This window comes from Mustelus asterias, chromosome 26 (assembly GCF_964213995.1).
Source record: "Mustelus asterias chromosome 26, sMusAst1.hap1.1, whole genome shotgun sequence".
Taxonomy (NCBI): domain Eukaryota; kingdom Metazoa; phylum Chordata; class Chondrichthyes; order Carcharhiniformes; family Triakidae; genus Mustelus; species Mustelus asterias.
In genome coordinates, this window is record NC_135826.1 from 43,817,674 (window position 1) to 43,838,203 (window position 20,530).

Sequence of the window (20,530 nt, forward strand, 5' to 3'; positions counted from 1 at the left end):
CTAACTACTGTGCCACCGTCCCTTAACCAACATTAAATTAAATGGCAATTTATTTCATTGCTGTCTATGGGAGCTTGCTGTGCAGGTATTGGCTGCTGTGTTTCCCACTTCAGAATAGTGACTATGCTTGAGAAGTGTTTCAATGATTGTGAATCACTTTGTGATGTTCGGTGGTTGTGATTGGTTCTAGATAAACAAATACAAGTTCTTTCTTTCTAAAGGGTCCTTTCTAGAAACCAATCAGTGACCAGTCAGCTGGTCTCATTGGAGGCAGAATATTGGGATACTGACGTTATCCTCACTGCCTCTGAGCTACGGACAGCAATTTCAGCCAGTGGGTGGCATGGTGGCACAGTAGTTAGCACTGCTGCCTCATAGAGAAAGGGACCCAGGTTCAATTCCAGCCTTGGATAAACTCCATCGAGTACAGTCCTCAAACGCTCCTTATATGTTGAGTTTTTCATTCCCGGGATCATTCTCGTGAACCTCCTCTGGACCCTCTCCAAGGCCAGCACATTCTTCATTAGATACAGGGCCCAAATTTGCTCACAATAGTCCAAATGTGGTCTCACCAGAGCCTTATAAAGCCTCAGCAATACATCCCTGTCTTTGTATTCTAGTCCTCTCGGAATGAATTCCTTGGGTGACCGTCTGTGTGGAGTCTGCATGTTCTCCCCGTGTCTGCGTGGGTTTCCTCCAGGTGCTCCGGTTTCCTCCCACACTCCAAAGGTGTGTAGAAGGATCGGCCGTGCTAAATGCGCGTGGAAACGTGGATAGGGCAGAGTGGTGGGACTGGGTAAGATGCTTACTCGGAGATTTGGTGCGGTCTCGATGGGGTGAATGGTTTCCTTCTATGCTATGGTACAGTGTGCCCACTCCTTGTGGGTAGGCGGCAAGGGGTACAGTGAGTTAAAGCCAATGGAATCAACTGATTGAGAAAATGGTGCAGCAGTGTGGGGGGAAATGTGTGCGTTTGAATATCTGTCTGTAGAGGGTTTGATATATGTGCAAGTATTTATGTGTGTGTGTGAGAGTGTGTGTGTGTGTGAGTGAGTGTGTGAGTGTGTGTGTGTGTGCTAGTGAGTGTGTGCATTGCGCATCTTCTTCAGGAAGAACACACTGTAATTTTTTTAATATCCCAACTTGGAATAAGCGCTCACACATCCAGACTGTGGCATCAACAAAATTAACAGTCAAGGTGTCTACATGTTGTTTTGACAATTCTATCAGGAGGCCTGGTTTACACATATGACTTTTAAGGGGCGTCTGGACAAATACATGAATAGGATGGGAATAGAGGGATACAGTCCCTGGAAGGGTAGGGGGTTTTAGTTCAGTCGGGCAGCCTGGTCGTTGCAGGCTTGGAGGGCCAAAGGGCCTGTTCCTGTGCTGTAATTTTCCTTACTCTTTGTTCTATAGAGCTCCTTACCCATGCGGTGGATGGAAGGGGCATTCTGATGGCATTATTTATGCATCGTACAAAAGTACCTGTGGAAGGACAAGTCAGTCTGAGGCCAGCTCCTCTTTTGTCCCGGACCCCTTATCAGCTTGGAAAGAGACCGAGAAGTAAAGGAGCCACACGCAACTTGTGTTAACGGAAAATGGTTTCATTAAAATAGCAAAGAAATAAGCTGCAGTCTGACCGGATTATTGAATGAAAGGGACCAAAATCTGAATTGTAATATACATTTATATGACCTACTTTGTTATATTATGGCAATAAGAGTTTCTGCCTTAGTATCAATGAAATTATTTGCCATTATATTTTTTAATTTTTCCCATTACCAAGTTGAAAAAAATCCCTGAAGGTGGAAAGGCAGGTTAATAGGGTGGTGAAAAAGGCATTAGGCACACTCGCCTTTATCAACCGGGGTGTAGACTACAAAAGCAGAGAGGTCACGATGGAGTTGTATAGAACTTTGGTGAGGCCACAGCTGGAGCACTGTGTGCAGTTCTGGTCACCACATTATAGGAAGGATGTGAACGCACTGGAGGGGATGCAGAGGAGATTCACCAGGATGCTGCCTGGGATGGAGCATTTAAGCTATGAAGAGAGGTTGGGTAGACTTGGGTTGTTTTCTCTGGAGCAGAGAAGACTGAGGGGCGACCTGATCGAGGTGCTCAAGATTATGAGGGGCATGGACAGGGTGGATAGGGAGCAGCTGTTCCCCTTAGTTGAAGGGTCAGTTATGAGAGGACACAAGTTAAAAGAGGGGGGGGGCGGGATTTGAGGAAAAACCTTTTTACTCGGAGGGTGCTGACGGTCTGGAATGCGCTGCCTGGGAGGGGGGTGGAGACAGGTTGTCTCATATCCTTTAAAAAGTACCTGGATGAGTACTTGGCACGCCATAACATTCAAGGCTATGGGCCAAGTGCTGGCAACTGGGATTCGGTGGGCAGATCAGGGCATTTCATGCATCGATGGGCCGAAGGGCCTCTTTTTGCACTGTAGTATTCTGTGATTCGGTGATTCTGTGATACACACTTTGGGGAGAGGATGGATAATAAAACCTGATCCAGCAGGAGTTACGCTGCATTTTCTGTGATGTTCTCACACATTGAGTATTCCAGTGGGTCCACACAGCCTGTAACAGTTGAGACCATTAATGTCTGAACAGCTCAGTCTCCTGAGCTTCCCATTAATCGGTAGCAATAGCAAGTGCTCTGATAATAGATGGATTCTGATCAATGGTCGTCATTCAATGAATTCCTCACTCTGCCACGTAATGACACCAATCCTGCAGTGCCTCGTAAAAAGTACTTTCTGCATTTGTAATGATCTGTGTTTGAAATGGTGATGTTTTCTTAGGCCTGAAATTGCCCAGATTGAGGAAATCTATAAAGCGAATAAATAATGCTTGGAGCAATGTCCTGAATGTGTCCTGAAAAAGGGAGAAAAATGACTTACATTCCCACAGCAACTTTCACAACCACCAGACACCCCTAAGGACTCGACAGCCAGTGAAGCGCTTTTGAAGTGTAGTCATTGTTGTGATGTAGGAAATTTTGCAGCCAATTTATGCATAACAAGATCCCACAAACAGCAATGACACAATGACCAGTTAATCCAGTTCTGATGATGTGGATTCAGGGATGAATTTTTTTTTTATTCATTCAGGGGACATGGGCGTCGCTGGCTGGCCAGCATTTATTACCCATCCCTAGTTGCCCTTGAGAAGGTGGCGGTGAGCTGCCTTCTTGAATCGCTGCAGTCCACATGCTGTGGGTTGACCCACAATGCCGTTAGGGAGGGAATTCTAGGATTTTGACCCAGCGACTACAAAACAATGGCGATAGATTTCCAAGTCAGGATGGTGAGTGGCTTGGAGGGGATCTTGCAGGTGGGGGTGTTCCCCATGTATCTGCTGCCCTTGTCCTTCTAGATGGAAGTGGTTGTGGGTTTGGAAGGTGCTGTCTAAGGGTCTTTGGTGAATTGCTGCAGTGCATCTTGTAGATGGTACACACTGCTGCTACTGAGCGTCGGTGGTGGAGGGAGTGAATGTTTGTAGATGTGGTGCCAATCAAGCGGGCTGCTTTGCCCTGGATGGTGTTGAGCTTCTTGAGTGTTGTTGGAGCTGCACCCATCCAGGTAAGTGAGGAGTATCACACTCCAGACCTGTGTCTTGTAGATGGTAGATAGGCTGTGGGGAGTTACTCGTTGCAGTATTCCTCGTCTCTGACCTGCTCTTGTAGCCACTGTGTTTATGTGGCGAGTCCAGTTGAGTTTCTGGTCAATGGTAACCCCAAGGATGTTGACAGTGGGGGATTCAGTGATGGGAACACCATTGAATGTCAAAGGGCGGTGGTTAGAGAGTCTCTTATTGGTGATGGTCAGTGCCTGACATTTGTGTGGTGCAAATGTTACTGCCACTTGTCAGCCCAAGCCTGGATATTGTCCAGATCTTGTTGCATTTGAACATGGACTGCTTCAGTATCTGAGGAGCCGTGAATGGTGCTGAACATTATGCAATCATCGGCAAACTTCCCCACTTCTGACCTTACGATGGGGGGAAGGTCATTGATGAAGATGGTTGGACCGAGGACACTACCCTGAGGGACTCCTTGGTCTTCACAATTGTCCGTGGGAATGTTTGCATGCAACCCAGAGGGAAGGTGAGTCCCTGGTTTAACGTTTCATCCATGAATAGCTCACAGTCCTGTTTTGGGATTCATTGGCCGGAATCTCACCACTGTTCAGGCCGATGGGATTTTCCTATCCTGCCGCTGACTGTCCCAATTCTCCAACCTCGCTGTAGTGAGAGCGTGGCGTGAACGTCCGGGATTATTAATGAGCGGGCAGGAAGGTTTGGGGAGATTTGGAAGGGGAAGAGGTACGGTGGCAGAGTGAGGAGTAATGGTCGGGAGTTAGGACATAGGGAGCAGATCCACTCCATTCCACAATCACACTCCTAGTGCGTGAGACCTGGAGATGACGATATTGAATGGGTATCAGGGACGGCACGGTGGCACAGTGGTTAGCACTGCTGCCTCACAGCTCCAAGGACCCGGGTTCGATTCCTGCCTTGGGTCACTGTCTGTGCGGAGTTTGTACGTTCTCCCCGTGTCTGTGTGGGTTTCCTCCCATAGTCTGAAAGCCGTGCTGGTTGGCCATGCTAAATTCTCCCTCAGTGTACCCAAACAGGCACCGGAGTGTGGCGACTAGGGGATTTTCACAGTAACTTCATCGCAGTGTTAATGGGAGCCTATTTGTGACTAATAAATAAACTTTTAACTTTTAAACAGTTTCCTTTCCAAAGCCTTCAACTCCTACCTGGACAATCTTTTCCATCCCACTGTTCTCTGCATTCCTCCAGAATTCCCACCATATCAGTCAGTTTGAACCCTTCACCCTGAACCACTTACTTCACCGTCTACTTCAGAGAGGGCACAACCTCAGGCTAAAGGGACGATCCTTTAAAACAGAGATGAGGAGGAATTTCTTCAGCCAGAGGGTGATGAATCTGTGGAACTCTTTGCCGTAGAAGGCTGTGGAGGCCGGGTCATTGAGTGCCTTTAAGACAGAGATAGATAGGTTCTTGTTTAATAAGGGGATCAGGGGTTATGGGGAAAAGGCAGGAGAATGGGGATGAGAAAAGTATCAGCCATGATTGAATGGCGGAGCAGACTCGATGGGCCGAGTTGCCTAATTCTGTTCCTATGTCTTATGGTCTTCAAAAATTCCCTCAAATCCCAAATTTCTGGCCCTCTATTCATCTCTCAACACTAAAGCCCTGTTTAATTCCCCACCGTTGAGAGGTTGTAAAGTGTACACCCGCATCATTCCTAATTGACACGAGGGGGACTTACAACCCCACTGAGGGTGAGGGCAGAGAAGGTGAGTATAAGAATTCATGTTATTGGCTGGTGTGCTGGGCTCTGAGGGTGGCGGATGTGCTCCCTGTCTCTAATTGGCTGGTAGACAGTTGGAGCTTAAGAAATATTAAGGCATATTGTTGGAATTTTCCAGTCAGCCTCCAGATTGCCTGAGGCATTGGGCAGACCAGGTGAGGAGGTTGGGGGGGGCGGGGGGTCACTGGGGGCCCGCACTCCTGGCAGGGTGGCAGGGTTCCCTCCCTGTCACTGGGGGCCTGCTCCTGAGGGTGGCTCCATCTCGACCACCCTCTGCCTCACACACCCACAAAGACAGCCTGCTACCTCTGCAATGCTAGAGGACTTCCCACTGACTCTCTAGTTTCAAGAACTTGCCCACTGCCATCCCCAAGAGGCCACTGTTTGCCCATTAGTCATCACTTTGGGGAAAATCACAGCCCACAATGTGTGGGCTTTTGACCCCCATCTGACCCTGACAGCGGGGTTCCAAAGCCTAGGGTAGGGGGAGGTGGATGAGGAGAGAGATCTTGATTTGATTTGATATGTTTTATTATTGTCACGTGTATTGGGGTACAGTGAAAAATATTGTTCCTTGCGCGCTATACAGATAAAGCATACCGTACATAGAGATGGAAAGGAGAGAGTGCAGAATGTAGTGTTACAGTCATAGCTAGGGTGTCGAGAAAGATCAACTTAGTGTGAGATAGGTCCATTCAAAAGTCTGATGGCAGCAGGGAAGAAGCTGTTCTTGAGTTGGTTGGTACGTGACCTCAGACTTCTGTATCTTTTTCCCGACAGAAGAAGGTGGAAGAGAGAATGTCCGGGATGCATGGAGTCCTTAATTATGCTGGCTGCTTTTCCAAGGCAGCGGGAAGTGTAGACAGAGTCAATGGATGGGAGGCTGGTTTGAGTGATGGACTGGGCTTCATTCACAACCCTTTATAGTTTCTTGCGGTTTTGGGCAGGGCAGGAGCCATACCAAGCTGTGATACAACCAGAAAGGATGCCTTGGTGTCAGTTATAACATAGTTGACCTCTTAAGGCTGGTTACTGGTTAAGCTAGAAAACTGCTAGTAAACAGCTAGTAAACTCCTTCCTACACTGCATCCATGAGTTGTGTACACTGCTCACTTCCTCATTTACATCCACCAATAGCTTCTTAGGTGAGACCAGTAGGTTCCTTCCTCCTCCCAGCGTTTGGGATAACAATCTTCTTTCTCCTCCTGACTGTCCCCAGCAGTGATTCCTGGTGCTGACCTTGCTCCACGTGGGATATTCACCCTCTATACCATGTGTGGACAATGTTGTGACCCAGGTCATAAACTCCAAGGTCATAGAATCATAGATCCCTACAGTGCAGAAGGAGGCCATTTGACCCATCGAGTCTGCACTGACAACAATCCCACCTGGACCCTATCACCACACAATTACCCTGGTAATCCCTCTAACCTATGCTTCCCTGGACACTAAGGGGCAATTTAGCACGGCCAATACACCTAACCTGCACATCTTTGGAAGTGTTTTGTGAAGTTAGCCTAGACCTTAAGTTTTTATCTTTGAATTTGGCACGGGTGAGCATAAGGTATTTTACTCCAGGTATGATTCAAGTGACCCACTAGGAAGTCTTTATCAAGTTTATTTAAGAACATAGTTCATAGAATCATAGAATCCCCACAGTGTAGAAGGAGGCCATTCAGCCCATCGAGCCTGCACTGACAATGATCCCACCCAGGCCCCATCCCTGTAACTCCACATATTTACCCTGCTAATCCCCCTGACACTAAGGGGCAATTTAGCATGGCCAATCCACCTAACCCACACATCTTTGGACTGTGGGAGGAAACTGGAGCACCCGGAGGAAACCCACGCAGACACGGGGAGAACGTGCAGACTCCACACAGACAGTCACCCGAGGCGGGAATTGAACCTGGGTCCCTGGCGCTGTGAGACAGCAGTGCCAACCGCTGTGCCACCGTGCCACCCACTATAAGTTAAAATATAATAAGGAAAATTAGCATAATGTTTATCAATTACAAGAATCAAACATGATATAGAATAAGCCTAGCAGCCAGCTAACTATGATCCAAGTCAAACAACACCCACAAACATGCATCTCTTTCCAGTCTTGGCACAAAAAGCAAGTCTACTCGCGTGATGCTGGATTTGCAGCTTTTTAACACCTGCTGTGAATTGGTCCTTTGAATTTTGGTCGCCTGCCCAAATCTCTGAGGCTTCCCAGTCCTGGAACTTTCAGCACACCCCTGAAGAGAGAGAGAGAGAGAGACAGAAACACACTGCCTTCTTCCAGTAGCTTCAACAGAAATTCACAAACAGTAGAATTTTCAACTCTGGAGAGGGGGGAAACAAGAGCTACTGCTTTCTGTCTTGCGTCCAAACCACATCTGAGAAAAATGACCTTGGATTTTTCTGTGGGGGAAAAAATCTGTCCCCAGGCAGCACCTGACCTGTCAATCATGCTCCACCCAACAATTCCAAAAGGGTCATAAAACTCCAGGATAAGGCCAAATTAAAAATAAACGTGATGTCCGTTATGTTGCTTCAGTAACAATTAGAGGACACTGGCTATGGTGCAATACCAGAGCCTGTTTGAAAGAAACTACAGAGAAACAAGATTAAAATACATTACTTAAAGGCACAGTAGTGTCACAACCGTCCCTTTGAAAAAAAAAACTGAGGCTGCAGCTTGGAGACTGGAAACTGGGAATTGCTACAATTGACTTGGGATTGCTCATTCCAACCTGTAAAATTGACTTATAGCTTTCCTCCACACAATGCTGCTCTCCCAGGGGTATATTGATGCAATACACGCACGTAATCAGCCGTGGTTTGTCACTGAGCCACATAAGGAGATACTAGGTGACCAAACGCCGGGTCAAAGAGGAATGTGTTAAATGTGGAGATAGAGTATTAAGGGAGGTTCAGGGAGGGGATTCCAAAGCTTTGATCCAGTTAACTAAAAGCATGACCACCAATGGCGGAGCGATTAAAATTTTGGATGCGCGAGAGGTCAGAATTGGAGGAGCACAGATATCTAGCAGAGTTGTGGGATTGGAGGAGATTACAGCAATATAGGGATAAGGCCATGGAGGAATTAGAAAACAGCAACTCACAGACAGCAGAGTTTCCGACTGCAGAGAGAGGGGAAAACCACAGCCACTGCTTTCTGTCTCACACCCAAGCAGGACGAGAATTTTAAGCTCGAGCTGTGATCAGGAGCCAATGCAGGCCAGTGAATAGTGTTGTTATAAAAGCTCAACCCTGGGTCGAATATGACACCAAGATGGCGGCACAGTGGCACAGTGGTTGGCACTGCTGCCTCACAGCGCCAGGGACCCGGGTTCAATTCCGGCCTCGGGTCACTGTATGTATGGAGTCTGCGTGGGTTTCCCCCCGGATGCTCCAGTTATCTCCCACAGTCCAAAGATGTGCGGGTTAGGTTGATTGGCGATGCTAAATTGACACTAGTGTCAGGGTGATTAATAGGGTAAATGAGGGTTATGGGGAATAGGGCCTGGATGGGATTGTGGTCAGTGCAGACTCGATGGGCCGAATAGCCTCCTTCTGTACTGTGGGGATTCTATGATTCAATGGCGGACTGACTGGTTGAGCCTCAGGTGGATGGAGTCGATGGCTTTGGGGGAATGGTGTTATCACAGGGAAAAGTTTCAGTCTTCCCAATATTTAACTGGAGGGAATTCCTGCTCATCCAGTGCTGGCTGGTGGATAAGCGCTGGAATTCTATCACCCCAACCCACCACAGAATCGGAGCAGGCGAGGGGTGGACAATGGAAATGTCTGTTGTCCTCGGGTGGGAGTTTTCAGTCTCGCTCGAGCGAAGCTGTAAAACCTCCTCCCAAGCAGTCTGATCATTTAGGGTTTGCGAGAGCTGGTGGTGGGGTAGACCTGGGCGTTGTCAGCATACATATCAAAACTAGCGCTGTGCCCTGTGAGGATGCCGCTGAGGGGCAGTGTGTAGAAGAGAAATAGTAAGAAGTCTCACAACGCCAGCTTAAAATCCAACAGGTTTATTTGGAATCACGAGCTTTCGGAGCGCTGCTCCCACTCACCTGACTCACCTGATTCCAAATAAGCCTGTTGGACTTTAACCTGGTGTTGTGAGACTTCTTACCGTGCCCACCCCAGTCCAACGCTGGCATCTCCACATCATAGAAGAGAAATAGAAAGGGCCCAAGGATAAATCCTTGGGAGACACCAGTGTGGGAATGGGAAGGGAAAGTCATTTCAAGTGAATAAAAGAATCCAGAAAAAGCATTAGAAAGTTTCTGACGGTGTGAAAATCCATCAAGGGACTTTGTCTTTCTGTTTAACTTTTGAATCACTGGTTAATTACAATCAAGATCGTTTGGTTCGGATACAGATGATAGGTTTATTTTGTTGATAGAAACTTTCTTGGTCATCAGTTGATTCCCTTGTGTTTAAATCGATGCTAAATGCATTATTTTTAATGATTTCATTCCCTTTAGGATTAATTAACATGTTGAGCTGCATAAATTCAACATCATTTGCGATCAATTGCAAGTGTTTATTTTATGCATTTATTCATGAACTGTCCTCCTCTTATCTTTCCTCTCTCGATCTTCCTGTGCTCCAACTCTCCCGTCCTTCTCGCTCTAATGTTCAAATTAATATTGTCCCTCCATCTTCCCTCCCAGAAACTTTGGAATTTTTAAATGAAAACTGAAAGTGTTAGAAAACCTTACCTTGTCTGGCAGCATCAGGAATGAGGGGAACAGCTTGAGTCCGATATGGCTCCGATAATAGGTGTAAACAGCAGAATGTCGTGACCTGGATTCATAGAATCCCTACAGTGCAGAAGAAGGCCATTCAGCCCATCAAGCCCGCACTGACAACAATCCCACTCAGGCTCTGTCCCCGTAACCCCACGTATTTACCCTGCTAGTCCTGACACTAAGGGGCAATTTATCATGACCAATCAACCTAACCCACACATCTTTGAAGTATGGGAGGAAACACGCGCAGACATAAGGAGAACGTGTAGACTCCAGACAGACAGTGACCCGAGGCTGGAATTGAACCCGGGCCCTAATGCTGTGAGGCAGTCGTGCTAACCACTGTGCCACCATGCCACCCTAGCTAAGTGGGAGAATTGACGTGTAAGGTTCTGGGTGAAAGAAGATGTGAAGGACTAGAAGAGAAATGTGAGACCATAGGGCAGATTAGATAAGCACTGAAATAACTTCTCCCTGCTACTCTCGAACGCAAAGAAATCATTAATCTCCTGCTCCAAAGTGAAGAGGTTACCAGTGATCCAACCGACAATATTTGTCAAGCAAAGGAATGTAATTCTAATGGGTCGATTTTCAGCTATCATTGTGAGTCACACTAACCCCAACAGTTTTCACGCTCACTTCTCCACCTGACAGTGCTCTGTTTTTCACTCATTCATTTATCTTCTGTTTTCCTTATTCCCAGATGTGGAGTCAAACCCTTGCCAGACGAACCCTTGCCTGCATGAAGGAACTTGCTTGTCCAACAGAACAATCTATACCTGCAACTGTGTTCCTGGATTCACTGGGGAAAACTGCGAGATAGGTAAGGCACTGAATGATTTGATTTGATTCATTATTGTCACATGTACTAGTATACACTGAAAAGTATTGTTTCTTGCGCGCTACACAAAGTACACCATACATCAGGAAGGAAAGGAGAGAGTGCAAAGTATAGTGTCACAGTCATAGCTAGGGTGTAGAGAAAGGTCAACTTAATACAAGGTAGGTCCATTCAAAAGTTTGATGGCAGCAGGGAAGAAGCTGTTCTTGAGTCGGTCGGTATGCAACCTCAGACTCTTGTATCTTTTTCCCGACAGAAGAAGGTGGAAGAGAGAATGTTTGGGGTGCGAGGGGTCCTTGATTATGCCGGCTGCTTCTCTGTGTAGACAGAGTTAGAGGCCGGATTTTTACCGGCACGCCCGCCACCGGAATCGGAGGCGCGGAGAACGGCATTCTCTGTTGGCCTCGGGCGGGATCGTATGAACCTCGGGAGGATGTGCCGGTAAAATGGATGGGAGGAATGAAACATGGAAAAGGCGAGGGAGCAAGTTTGTATTACATCTCTATTTATTGACATATTCCCTCTCAATTTCCATCTCAATTTTGGTGATTAATTTTCATCCTGGGGGCTTTTTTTTCTGCAGAAGTATCTCAAGACCTTGGCTGATTCTGTCATTCATTCCCACCTGGATGTGAAGCAGGCGCTTAGGATTAACCTGATCCTGAATTTGTCTCTCCTCCTACTTTAGGGCATTGAATGAGGATCAGAGTAAAACTTCATGAATACCAGGCGCCTTGCAATATCTTACCCAAATGTTCCAAACTCCATTAAATATGTGTCTTAAGGTTACTCGCCCTTCCTTCTCCAAAGGAGGAAGCAGTTTCTCCGTGTTTGCTCTGTCATAAAGCTTCATAAGAATCTATTCTTGCAGTTTTGAAAGCTATTATTGTCCCAGCAACCAAAGGTTTGTTGGGAGCAAGTTCTAAATTTTGACAACCCTTGTGTGTTGAGGAAATAGGGCTGTTTAGTCTCTCCAATTCAATCCATCAAAAATCTGGAATGAAGAATCTACTGATGACCATGGAACCATTGTCGATTGCTGGAAAAACCCATCCGGTTCACTAATGTCCTTCAGGGAAGGAAATCTGCCGTCCTTACCTGGTCTGGCTTATGTGTGACTCCAGAGCCACAGCAATGTGGTTGACTCTCAGCTGTCCTCTAGCAACTAGGGATGGGCAATAAATGCTGACCAGCCAGCGATGCCCATGCCCCATGAATGAATAAAGAGAAACAAAAATCCCAACATTCCCAGAGTTAATGATTGATTTGTAACAATGTATTTGTTTATGGCATGTTGATGTCACTGGCAATTATTGTCCATCCCTTGTTGCCTTTGAGAAGGTGGCGGTGAGCTGCCTTCCTGAACCGCTGCAGTCCCTGTTGTGTAGGTTCACCCACAGTGCTGTTAAGGAGGGAGTTCCAGGATTTTGACCCAGTGACAGTGAAGGAATGGCCGATATATTTCCAAGTCAGGATGGTGGGTGGCTCGGAAGGGAACTTGCAGGTGGTGATGTTCCCTTGCATCTGCTGCCCCCGTCCTTCTAGGCAGTAGGATTTGGAAGATGCTGTTGAAGAAGCCTTGTTGAATTGCTGCAGTGCATCTTGAAGATTGTACACACGGCTGCCACTGTGCAGCGTTGATGGAGGGAGTGAATATTTAAGGTAATGGGAGGGATGCCAATCAATCCTGGATGGTGTTGAGCTTCTTGAGTGTTGTTGGAGCTGCACCCATCCAGGCAAGTGGGGAATATTCCTTCACACTCCTGACTTGTGCCTTGTAGATGGTGGGCAGGCTTTGGGGAGTCAGGGGGTGAGTTACTCACTGCAGGATTCCCAGTGTCTGAGCTGCTCCTGTAGCCACAGTATTTATATAGCTAGTCCAATTCAGTTCCTGGTCAATGGTAACCCTTAGGTAGCTGATAGTGGGGTTTTCAGTGATGGTAATGCCATTGAGTGTCAAGGGGAGATGGTTAGATTCTCTCCTGTTGGAGGTGATCATTGTCTGGCATTTGTATGGCATGAATGTTCTTTGCCACTTATCACCCTAACCCTGGATATTGTCCAGGCCTTTCTGTATATGGGCTTCGAGTGTTTCAGTATCTGCGGAGTTGTGAATGGTGCTGAACATTGTGCAATCATCAGCAAACATCCCTACTTCTGACCTTACGATGGAAGGAAGGTCATTGATGAAGCAGCTGAAGATGGTTGGGCTTAGGACATTACCCTGGGGAACTCCTGCAGTGATGTCCTAGAGCGAAGATGGTTGACTCCCAAAGATCTTCCTTTGTGCCAAGTATGACCCTAACCAGCGGAGAATTTCCCCCAATTCCCATTGATTCCAGTTTTGCTTGGCCTCCTTGATGCCACACTCGGTCGAATGCTGCCTTGATGTCAAGGGCTGTCACTCTCACCTCACCTCTGGAGTTCAGCTCTTTTGTCCATGTTTGAACCAAGGCTGTAATGAGGTCAGGAGCTGAAGGGCCCCCGAGGAACCCAAACTGAGTCAATGAGTCATTGCTGAGCAGGTGCCACTTGATAGCACTGTTGATGATCCTTAAATCACTTTGCTGATCAGATTGATCCAACAGAAATTGACTTTTGTGAAGAGAATTCCAAACTTTTTACCCTTTGTGTGGAAAGTATTTCCTAATTTCACTCCTGAAAGATCTGTCACTAAACGCTCATCTTAGATCCCCCAACCAGCGGAAATAGTTTCTCACTATCAACTCCATCCATACGGGTGGCACGGTGGCACAGTGATTAGCACTGCTGCCTCACAGTGCCAGGAACCCAGGTTCGATTCCGGCCTCGGATCATTGTCTGAGCAGAGTCTGCACGTTCTCCCCATGTCAAGCGAGATTGACTAGGTTGGGATTGTTTTTGCTGGAGTTGACAAATGAGGGGGGATCTCATAGAGACTTATAAAATTCTAACAGGACTAGACAGGGTGGATGCAGGGAGGATGTTCCTGATGGTGGGGGGGTCCGGAACCAGGGGTCACAGTCTGAGGATTCGGGGTAGACCATTTAGGACGGAGGTGAGGAGATATTTCTTCACCCAAAGAGTGGTGAGCCTGTGGAATTCATTACCACAGGAAGTAGTTGATACCAAAACATTGAATATATTCAAGAGGCGGCTGGATATAGCACTTGGCGTGAATCGGATCAAAGGTTATGGGGGGAAAGCAGGATTAGGCTATTGAGTTGGATGATCAGCCATGATCGTAATGAATGGCGGAGCAGGCTTGAAGGGCCAAATAAGAACATAAGAACATAAGAAATAGGAGCAGGAGTAGGCCATCTGGCCCTTCGAGCCTGCCCCGCCATTCAACAAGATCATGGCTGATCTGAAGCGAATCAGTTCCACTTACCCGCCTGCTCCCCATATCCCCTAATTCCCTTATCGATCAGAAAACTATCTACCCGTGATTTAAACATATTCAACGAGGAAGCCTCCACCACTTCAATGGGCAGAGAATTCCAGAGATTCACTATCCTCTGAGAGAAGAAGTTCCCCCTCAACTCTGTTCTGAACCGGCCCCCCCTTATTTTGAGGCTGTGCCCTCTAGTTCTGGTTTCCCTTCTAAGTGGAAAGAATCTCTCCACCTCTACCCTATCCAGCCCCTTCATTATCTTATATGTCTCTATAAGATCACCCCACATCCTTCTAAACTCCAAAGAGTACAGAAGGCCTCCTATCTTCTATGTTTCTCCGTGGGTTTCCTTCGGGTGCTCCAGTTTCCTCCCACAGTCCATAGATGTGCGGGTTAGGTGGATTGGACATGCTAAATTTCCCCTTAGTGTCAGGGGGATTAGCAGGGTAAATACATGGGGATACAGGGTGGGATTGTCAGTACAGGCTCAATGGGCCAAATGGCCTCTTTCTGCACTGTAGGGATTCTATGATCTATTGTTTCCAATACCTTGAAAAAGTTGATCAAATCTCCTCTAAATTCCAGCGAATACAACTCTAGTATGTGTAGCCTCTCATAATTAGCCCTTGGAGTCCAGATATCATTCTGGTAAAACTGCAGTGTACTCCCTGCAAAGTCAATATATCTTTCCTCATGTGTGCTTGCTGTTGAATAAAATTAGCAAGGACAAAGCCAATTCCAATAATTCCCATTGCATAAGATCCCAATTAAACACCTTCTGACTGATACTTCTTGTATGTTGTTCTGGTGAGTAAATCCATTCCCATCATATTGGACTCTCTGCTCACTGAGAAGTATTTCACTGCTTGTTCTTAACAACTGACTTTCAAAAATGGCTGCCCCATTTCCTCGTGCAACAGCGAGTTGATCGTTCCACCAATCAGCAAGTTCAGTTCAGGGATGATCGGTGGCCATTTGTACCCCGTAACGATCGTTCCATTCATAAAATTTTGCCGCACAGAAGGAGACCATTTGCCCATTAGTAATGCTGACTCCCTGTCAGAGCTATCAGCCATGATGTGGAGATGCCGGCGTTGGACTGGGGTGGGCCCAGTAAGAGGTCTCACAACACCAGGTTAAAGTCCAACGGGTTTACTTGGAATTATTTGGCGGATAGGGTTAAAGAGAATCCTAAGGCGTTCTATAGGTATGTCAAGAACAGAAGGTTGGTTAGGGCAAGTTTAGGGCCAGTTATAGATGGCAGAGGGAAGTTATGTGTGGAACCGGAGGAGATTGGTGAAGCATTGAACCAATATTTCTCTTCGGTGTTCACGCAAGGGGACATGAATATAGCTGAGGAGGACACTGGGTTGCAAGGGAGTAGAATAGACAGTATTACAGTTGATAAGGAGGATGTGCAGGATATTCTGGAGGGTCTGAAAATAGATAAATCCCCTGGTCCGGATGGGATTTATCCAAGGATTCTCTGGGAGGCAAGAGAAGTGATTGCAGAGCCTCTGGCTCTGATCTTCAGGTCGTCGTTGGCCTCTGGTATAGTACCAGAAGATTGGAGGTTAGCGAATGTTGTCCCATTGTTTAAGAAGGGGAACAGAGACTTCCCCGGGAATTATAGACCGGTGAGTCTCACTTCTGTTGTCGGCAAGATGTTGGAAAAAATTATAAGGGATAGGATTTATAGTTATTTGGAGAGTAATGAATTGATAGGTGATAGTCAGCATGGTTTTGTGGCAGGTAGGTCGTGCCTTACTAACCTTATTGAGTTTTTTGAGAAAGTGACCAAGGAGGTGGATGGGGGCAAGGCAGTGGACGTGGTATATATGGATTTTAGTAAGGCGTTTGATAAGGTTCACCATGGTAGGCTTCTGCAGAAAATGCAGATGTATGGGATTGGGGGTGATCTAGGAAATTGGATCAGGAATTGGCTAGCGGATAGGAAACAGAGGGTGGTGGTTGATAGTAAATATTCATCATGGAGTGCGGTTACAAGTGGTGTACCTCAGGGATCTGTTTTGGGGCCACTGCTGTTTGTAATATTTATTAATGATCTGGATGAGGGTATAGTTGGGTGGATTAGCAAATTTGCTGATGACACCAAAGTCGGTGGTGTGGTAGACAGTGAGGAAGGGTGTCGTAGTTTGCAGGAAGACTTAGACAGGTTGCAAAGTTGGGCCGAGAGGTGGCGGATGGAGTTTAATGCGGAGAAGTGTGAGGTAATTCACTTTGGTAGGAATAACAGATGTGTTGAGTATAGGGCTAACGGGAGGACTTTGAATAGTGTGGAGGAGCAGAGGGATCTAGGTGTATGTGTGCATAGATCCCTGAAAGTTGGGAATCAAGTAGATAAGGTTGTTAAGAAGGCATATGGTGTCTTGGCGTTTATTGGTAGGGGGATTGAATTTAGGAGTCGTAGCGTTATGTTGCAACTGTACACAACTCTGGTGCGGCCGCACTTGGAGTACTGTGTGCAGTTCTGGTCCCCACATTACAGGAAGGATGTGGAGGCTTTGGAGAGGGTGCAGAGGAGGTTTACCAGGATGTTGCCTGGTATGGAGGGGAGATCCTATGAGGAGAGGCTGAGGGATTTGGGATTGTTTTCGCTGGAAAGGCGGCGGCTAAGAGGGGATCTTATTGAAACATATAAGATGATTAGAGGTTTAGATAGGGTGGATAGTGATAGCCTTTTTCCTCTGATGGAGAAATCCAGCACGAGGGGGCATGGCTTTAAATTGAGGGGGGGTAGTTATAGAACCGATGTCAGGGGTAGGTTCTTTACCCAGAGGGTGGTGAGGGATTGGAATGCCCTGCCAGCATCAGTAGTAAATGCGCCTAGTTTGGGGGCGTTTAAGAGATCCGTAGATAGGTTCATGGACGAAAAGAAATTGGTTTAGGTTGGAGGGTCACAGTTTTTTTTTTAACTGGTCGGTGCAACATCGTGGGCCGAAGGGCCTGTTCTGCGCTGTAATGTTCTATGTTCTATGTTCTATGTTCTATGAGCTTTTGGAGCACTGCTCCTTCATCAGGTGAGTGGAGTGCTCCGAAACCTCATGATTCCAAATAAACCTGTTGGACTTTAACCTGTTGTGAGAGCTATCAGCTGCATCCCTCGCCACTGCCCTTTCTTGAATGTTGGCTGGAATTTTCCCACCTTGCCCGCGGCTGGGATTTTCCAGTCCCGCTGCTGCGAACAGAGTTTTGACTGAGCGCCAAATTTTCCATTCTTGCCAGCAGCGGTGGCGGGGCATGCGAAACCGGAGAATTCTGGCTGTTAGCATTTTCAAAGGTGATTCATTAAGTGGCGCACTTGGAGGAGTTTGTGGAGTTTGCACGTTCTCCCCGTGTCTGCGTGGGTTTCTTCCGGGTGCTCCGGTTTCCTCCCACAGCCCGAAAGATGCGCTGGTTAGGTGCATTGACCGTGGTAAATTGCCCCTTAATGTCAGGGAGGGGGTTAGCAGGATAAATGCATGGGGTTGTGGGGATAGGGCCTGGGTGGGATTGTTGTCAGTGTAGGCTTGATGGGCCGAATGGCCTCCTTCTGCGCTGTAGGATTCTATGATACTTAACAATGGAACTGGACGCTCTGGGACATTCCGCGGGGTAGACATACCTGTCAACATTCCTGCATTTGGATTCCTTCACGTTTCCATTGAGTTAACACCAGTGGAGAGGGAGCAGTTCTGAAACTACCTATCTCAATTCACATACATCCTTTCAAAATTTCTCATGACAATGACTCAGAGCTGATAGGTGTGAGACGGAGCACATTGTGTTACTGGAATTGCTACCTTTCGGAATTCCCTTTCTTCTTTTGATGCCTTTCCGCTACTTCCCGGAGATAGTCTCCCCCCATCGACAGCAGCATTTTGCCTATCTGCAGCTTGTTAAAAGCTTAATTTTCCAACTGCTAAACCCATTATCAAGTCACACAAATGGCTCCTGACTTATAAACTGTTCTCTTCATTCAGTTTAGTTCCATAGAGCAAGGGCAGCCCAAAGCTTCATCTGACTCAGAATCCAAACAGACAATGCTGGCTATAGAATCATACGCTCCCTCCAGCGCAGAAGGAGGCCATTCAGCCCATCGAGTCTGCACCGACCACAATCCCACCCAGGCCCTATTCCCGCCACCCCACACATCTACCCCGGCAATCCCCTGACACTAGGGGCAACTTAACATGGCCAATGCACCTAACCCGCACATCTTTGGACTGTGGGAGGAAACCGGAGCACCCGGAGGAAACCCATGCAGAAACGGGGAGAACGTGCAAACTCCACACAGACAGTGAGCCGAGCTGGGAATCGAACCCGGGTCCCTGGCGCTGTGAGGCAGCAATGCCAACCACTGTGCCACCGTGCACAATGCCAACCACTGTGCACCGTGAAAATACTCAGCAGGTCCGGTGGCACAGTGGTCAGTGGAATTTCCGTGTTACATAGAACAAAGAACATTACAGCGCAGTACAGGCCCTTCGGCCTTCGATGTTGCGCCGACCAGTGAAACCAATCTAAAGCCCATCTATCCTACACTATTCCAATATCATCCATATGTTTATCCAATAACCATTTGAATGCTCTTAATGTTGACGAGTCCACTACTGCTGCAGGCAGGGCATTCCACGCCCTTACTACTCTCTGAGTAAAGAACCTACCTCTGACATCTGTCCTATATCTATCACCCCTCAATTTAAAGCTACGTCCCCTCGTGCTAGCCAACACCATCCGAGGAAAAAGGCTCTCACTATCCACCCTATCTAATCCTCTGATCATCTCTTGCTGTGTCTGCTTGGGTTTCCTCCGGGCGCTCCGGTTTTCTCCCACAGTCCAAAGATGTGCGGGTTAGGTGGATTGGCCGTGCTAAATGCATTGGGTTATGGGCATAGGCTCTGGGGTGGGCCTTGGTGGGATGCTCTTCAAGAGAGTCAGTGCAGACACAATGGGCCGAATGGCCTCCTTCTGCACTGTAGGGAATCTGTGGTGCTGCACTCGAGTGGGGCCTGAACCGACAAACATTCCAGCTCCAAGGTGAGAGAGAGTTATTCAGGCGTGGGTTGGCACTAACGATTTTCCATAATGATTTTTTCCCCAGATATTGACGAATGCCATTCCAGCCCTTGTGAAAACGGAGCAACTTGTGTCGATGGGATCAATTCTTTCACTTGCCTCTGCTTACCGAGTTACGCTGGCAGATTGTGTGAGGAAGGTAAGAGATCCCATTGTCAGTGTCAGTCCATGACATTCCCTCTTTCTCCAAGTGTTCTTGCTGTGACAAACCCACTCACTGGGGGAGAGGAAGGGCCCAGTTCTCCTCACTGCCGCCCCCCCGTCGCCGATACCTCCCCCCCTCCTCCCTCCGCTCCATCGCCGATACCTCCCCCGACCCCCCCCCCTCCGCTCCATCGCCGATACCTCCCACCCCCCCCCCCCCTCCTCATTTTTGAAATGTGTTTCTTGGTCACCGCCTCTGTCCATCTTCTGCTGGAACATTCAATATTCCAACGCTCTCCTGGCCAATCACCCTCTACGCTCCGGTAACGTGAGCTGATTCTAAACTCTGCTGCCTTCATCCAAACTCACACAAAGTCCCTTCACCCATCACCGTGGTGATCACTGCCCCACACTGACTGCTCACCCGGAGGGAGGGACTGGGGTGGGGGAAGAGGGAGGGGGTGGGGGAAAGAGGCAGGGGTAGGGGAAGGAGGGAGGGGTGGGGGGAGGAGGGAGGGGCGGGGGCAGGAGGGAGGGGGTGGGGGAAGGAGGGAGGGGTGGGGGGAGGAGGGAGGGGCGGGGGCAGGAGGGAGGGGGTGGGGGAAGGAAGGAAGGGGTGGGGGGAGGAGTGAAGGGGTGGGGGAAGGAGTCACGGGGTGGGGAAGGAGGGAGGGGCTGCTGACGAAAGGGACCTAACACTGGGGGAAATCAGAAGCCTCGTCATGGGAGAAGTGGTGGCCTGAAGGAAGTGGGGAGAGGGTGGTCTTTGAGGGGGGGGTGGTTGTGGAATGCCTTGCTGTCGAGGGTGGGGGTTGATGGTCTCTGGCCTCGGGGGTGGGATGGGGGGAATTCAATGGCTTTGGCTTGGTTCGATTGGAGACCTTGGAGGAGCGGAGTAGGTGGGTGAGGAGGGAGCGAGGGGGGAAGGGACAGGAGTGGAGAGATTTGGGGAGAGGGGATGGATGGAGGGTGGGGGCAGGAGTGGAGAGA

At 48.0% G+C, this 20,530-nt stretch overlaps 1 protein-coding gene across 1 annotated transcript in view; it reads left to right on the top strand.

The window, feature by feature from the left end:
- The window catches only part of ncanb (neurocan b), a 217,246-nt gene that overhangs the window by 172,618 nt on the left and 24,098 nt on the right, over positions 1-20,530 (top strand). The window contains exons 8-9 of the mRNA XM_078198741.1: positions 10,807-10,926; positions 19,422-19,535. Of these exons, the coding sequence (XP_078054867.1) occupies positions 10,807-10,926; positions 19,422-19,535 (234 nt within the window). The remainder of the gene's footprint in view (positions 1-10,806; positions 10,927-19,421; positions 19,536-20,530) is intronic.